We start from the raw sequence: 4,107 nt of genomic DNA on the forward strand, positions 1-4,107 counted from the left end.
CCTCCACCACCACACGGTACCTGTTTTTTTTTTTTTTTCCCCAACCCACGGCAGATGAGGGTAGGTTCAGGGGGAGGGGGAAAGAGGGAGAAAAAGGGGGGAGAAGAAAGGGAGATATTAGGTTTTGGTTCATGGTGAGTGTGATTGTGTTTTGTTATGGTGTGTATGGTTTGTTTATTTTTTCTCATTCTTCTCTGTCAGTTTCTCTGTCTGTCTGTCTGTCTGTCTCTCTCTCTCTCACTCTCTCTCTCTCTCTCTCTCTCTCTCTCTCTCTCTCTCTCTCTCTCTTTTCTCTCTCTCTCTCTCATACACACACACACACACACACACACACACACACACACACACACACACACACACACACACACACACACACACACACACACACACACACACACACATACACATACATACACTCACACACGCAAATCTGTCTATCTGTCTCTCTCTGTGTGTCTTATAGTGTAATATAGTGATACTTCAAATCCTGATAATCTAAACACACACACACACACACACACACACACACACACACACACACACACACACACACACACACACACACACACACACACACACACACACATACACACACACACACACACACGCGCGCGCGCGCGCGCGCGCGCACAACACACACACATATGCATTAACATACGTGCATATACTCAAGAACAAGCGTGTATGTACTCAGTCATGTAATATATATATATGGTAGTAAAAATACTAATACTAATACTAATGGTCATACGTTTAAAAGTAATAACGATGATGACAATGATAACAGAGATAGTAATTATAATAGCAACAATAACGATAATTGAACTTATGGTGATAATGATAACAATATAAAAAATAATAATAACGATAGTGATAACAATAGTGGTAATAACGATAATGCAGTTATAATGGTGATGACAATGATAGTAGTAGTATTAGTAGTTGCAACAATAGCGATAGTAGTAGAAATACTAGTAGTAACAACAACAGCAACAGCAGTAGTAGTAATAGTAGAATGTAGTTGAGCTAGTTGTAGTGTTGGAATAATAGAAATAGTAGTAGTATTAGTAGCAGTGGTTGTGGTAGTACCTCTACTACTATTACTACTAATGATAATTCCTTTTATTCTTAATTTCATCCATCTCTTGTTTTTGAATTCTTTCCTGCCTCCTTTTTTTCTCCCTTTCTTCCTTTCTGACCTATTTTTTTCTTTAATATTTCCTCTCCCTTTCTTCCTTTCTGACTTTTTTTCTTTTAGGTCATATTACCTTCTTTTCCTCCTATTTCTTTTTTTTTATCTAGTCTGCTCTCTGCACCCCTTCGTGTACATATTCCTTTTCTTTTACATCCTATCATCCCTCCTCTTCCATTTCATCCTTCCCCGTTTTATTCCTTTCACTCCTTATTCTCTCCTCCCCCTTTCCATCCTTAGATTTATCTCTTTCCCCTTCTTTCTCTCGTCTTGCTATCTCATTCTTCTTCAACTTTATCCCATCTCCCAGTCTCCGTCCTTGTCCTTGTTATCTTTTCTTTTCTTTTTTTTCCTTTTTTTCATCCTGTCTTTTATTTCACTGTTTTATTCTTTTACCGATTTCTCTGTTTTTAAATTCTTCTGAAATTTTAAATTTAAAAAACAACGCAGAGGACGCAACCGGATGTAAAAATATATTTCTTTCTTTTTTTCCTTCTCTTTGTCTTTCTTTCATCCTCTCTTCCTCATTTACGTATCCTTTCTCCCTTCTTCCTTCGTTTATTTTCCTCTGCTTCACGTTTCTTTTCTTACTTCCTTCCTCTCTGTATGTCTTTTTTTTTATCTACGTTTCATTGTTTTGTTCTCTCTCTCTTTCTCCTTTATTATGACATTCTCCGTTTCCCCTTTCGTCCATTATTGTTTTTTCCTTCTCTTTCTCTTCTCCTTCCTCCGTATCCCGAATTCCTTCTTGTATATATTTTGTCCGTTTTTTCAAATTCCTCTCGTCTGTCCTTCAGTTTTAACATTCTTTTCTTCTCCTTCCTCTGTTTTCTCATCTCTCCCCCTCTTCCTCCTTCTTTCCTTCCTTCGTCTTCCAACTTCCTTCCATTATCCGATCTACACCTTTCGTTTCCTTTTTCTTTCCATTTCCTGCCTCCCCTCTTTCCGTCCTTCTCACTCCTCTTACCTTCTCTTCACTCTTCCTTCCTCTTCTCTCCTCCTTTCTCACCTCTCCTCCCTCCTCTTCATTCCTTCACCCCATCCTCTCTTTTTTTTTCTCCCTCTTTATCCCTGCTTCTTCCTCTTTATTCTTTTATCCCCTCCTCTTTTTTTCCTTCCTTCTCCCTCTTTCTCCCCATTCCCTTCCTTCTCTTTCTTCCTTCCCCTCTCCCGACTTTTCTTCCTATTTTTCCCTTCTCCCCTCTCCCTCCCCACCGTTCTCCCTTCCCTTCCCCCATCTCCACTTTCCTTCCCTCTCCTCCCCTCCCCCTCTTTCATCCTCCTCCTCCCTCCTTCTCCCACTTTCGCTCCCCTCCCTTCCCTCTCCCCACTTTCTTCCTCCTCCTCCTCCCTCCTCCTTCTCCACTTTCCTCCCCTCCCTTCCCTCTCCCCACTTTCTTCCTCCTCCTCCTCCTCCCTCCTCCTTCTCCACTTTCCTCCCTCCCTTCCCTCTCCCCACTTTCTTCCTCCTCCTCCCTTCCCTCTCCCCACCTTTCTTCCTCCTCCTCCCTCCTCCTTCTCCACTTTCCTCCCCTCCCTTCCCTCTCTCCACTTTCCTCCTCCTCCTCCCTCCTCCTCCTTCTCCACTTTCCTCCCCTCCCTTCCCTCTCCCCACTTTCTTCCCTCCTCCTCCCTTCCCTCTCCCCACTTTCTTCCTGCCTCCTCCCTCCTCCTTCTCCACTTTCCTCCCCTCCCTTCCCTCTCCCCACTTTCCTCCTCCTCATCCCTCCTCCTTCTCCGACGCATACACATACCCGTAACCTTCCCTCTACCCACTTTCCTCCTCCACCTCCCTCATCTTTCTCCACTTTCCTCCCCTCCCTTCCCTCTCCCCACTTTCTTCCTCCTCCACCTCCCTCCTCCTCCTTCTCCGTCGCATACCCGAAGCCCAATACAGCTGATACCACATCAATACCAGAGTTCGAGCCTTTGCAATTGACGCCAGAAGTCCTAGCCCGTACAGTCACATCAGCGGCAATAAATTCTCGACGGTGATATGGCAGAGAGACAGAAGCTTTGTTTTCATTGTAGTTTTCATGTCATTGGGTCAGAGGTTGAGGATGATGGAGTGGGTGGATGGGAGGGAGGGAGGGAGGGAGGGAGGGAGAGGGAGGGAGGGAGGGAGGGTGAGAGAGAGAGGGAGGGAGGGAGAGGGAGAGAGAGGGGGGGGGTTGAGAGAGAGAGAGAAGAGAAGAGTACAAAAGAGAAGAAAAAAGAGGCGAGAAGAGATTAAGATAGATAATTAGATAGACATACAGACAAACAAACAGACAGAGAAAGAGAGATAGACAGACAACAAGATAGAGAAAACCATAATAAGAAAGAGAAAAACAAAAACAAGAGAAAGGCGCCAAAATAGACAATGTCTACGTGCCCGACGATGGTGCCGAATTATGGAAAACAGATGCAAGGGCGATAAACTCGGAGGTAAAAGATGCCAAGCCTCAAGGGAATCCATTTCGCGTCACGGAGAGATAAAGGCGCGAAAATTCGAAGAACGGAGACCGAAACGAGACACTTAAAGGCAGATAACAAGGGAGTGACGATTGTCGCCGTTAGAGAAAACGGGAACGGAGAATGTGCCGAGGGTCTGTGCTGCCGCAGCCTTGCAATCTCGCTTCTGTTTCAGTTTCATCCTTTTTCTTTCCATTTCCTTCCTCCCCTCTTTCCGTCTTTCTCGCTCCTCCTACCTTCTCTTCCCTCTTCCTTCCTCTTCTCTCCTCCTTTCTCACCTCTCCTTCCTCCTCCCTCTTTCTCTCCACTCCCTCCTCGTAACAAAAGGGCGACGGAGGGATATAAAGATCAGGGGCTGGTCCTTTACCGTGGCGAACCGGCAATGAACCCTGGGTTGCGGAAATGTTGGTCTGGTGCATCTGCAGTGACTCACGATTGACTCACCAAACTAAATCTTTTGA

The 4,107-nt window shown here is 44.8% G+C and overlaps 1 protein-coding gene across 1 annotated transcript in view; it reads right to left on the bottom strand.

Annotated features, from left to right (window-relative positions):
* LOC113802638 (uncharacterized) overlaps positions 1 to 3,650 on the bottom strand; it is a 22,244-nt gene extending 18,594 nt beyond the window's left edge. Inside the window, exons 1-3 of the mRNA XM_070128596.1 lie at positions 3,563 to 3,650; positions 3,074 to 3,206; positions 1 to 20 (exon numbers count right to left, since the gene is read on the bottom strand). The exon at positions 1 to 20 is cut by the window's left edge and continues 147 nt beyond it. Of these exons, the coding sequence (XP_069984697.1) occupies positions 1 to 20; positions 3,074 to 3,206; positions 3,563 to 3,650 (241 nt within the window). The remainder of the gene's footprint in view (positions 21 to 3,073; positions 3,207 to 3,562) is intronic.
* Positions 3,651 to 4,107: the final 457 nt, after the last annotated feature.

Source organism: Penaeus vannamei, chromosome 13 (assembly GCF_042767895.1).
Source record: "Penaeus vannamei isolate JL-2024 chromosome 13, ASM4276789v1, whole genome shotgun sequence".
NCBI lineage: Eukaryota > Metazoa > Arthropoda > Malacostraca > Decapoda > Penaeidae > Penaeus > Penaeus vannamei.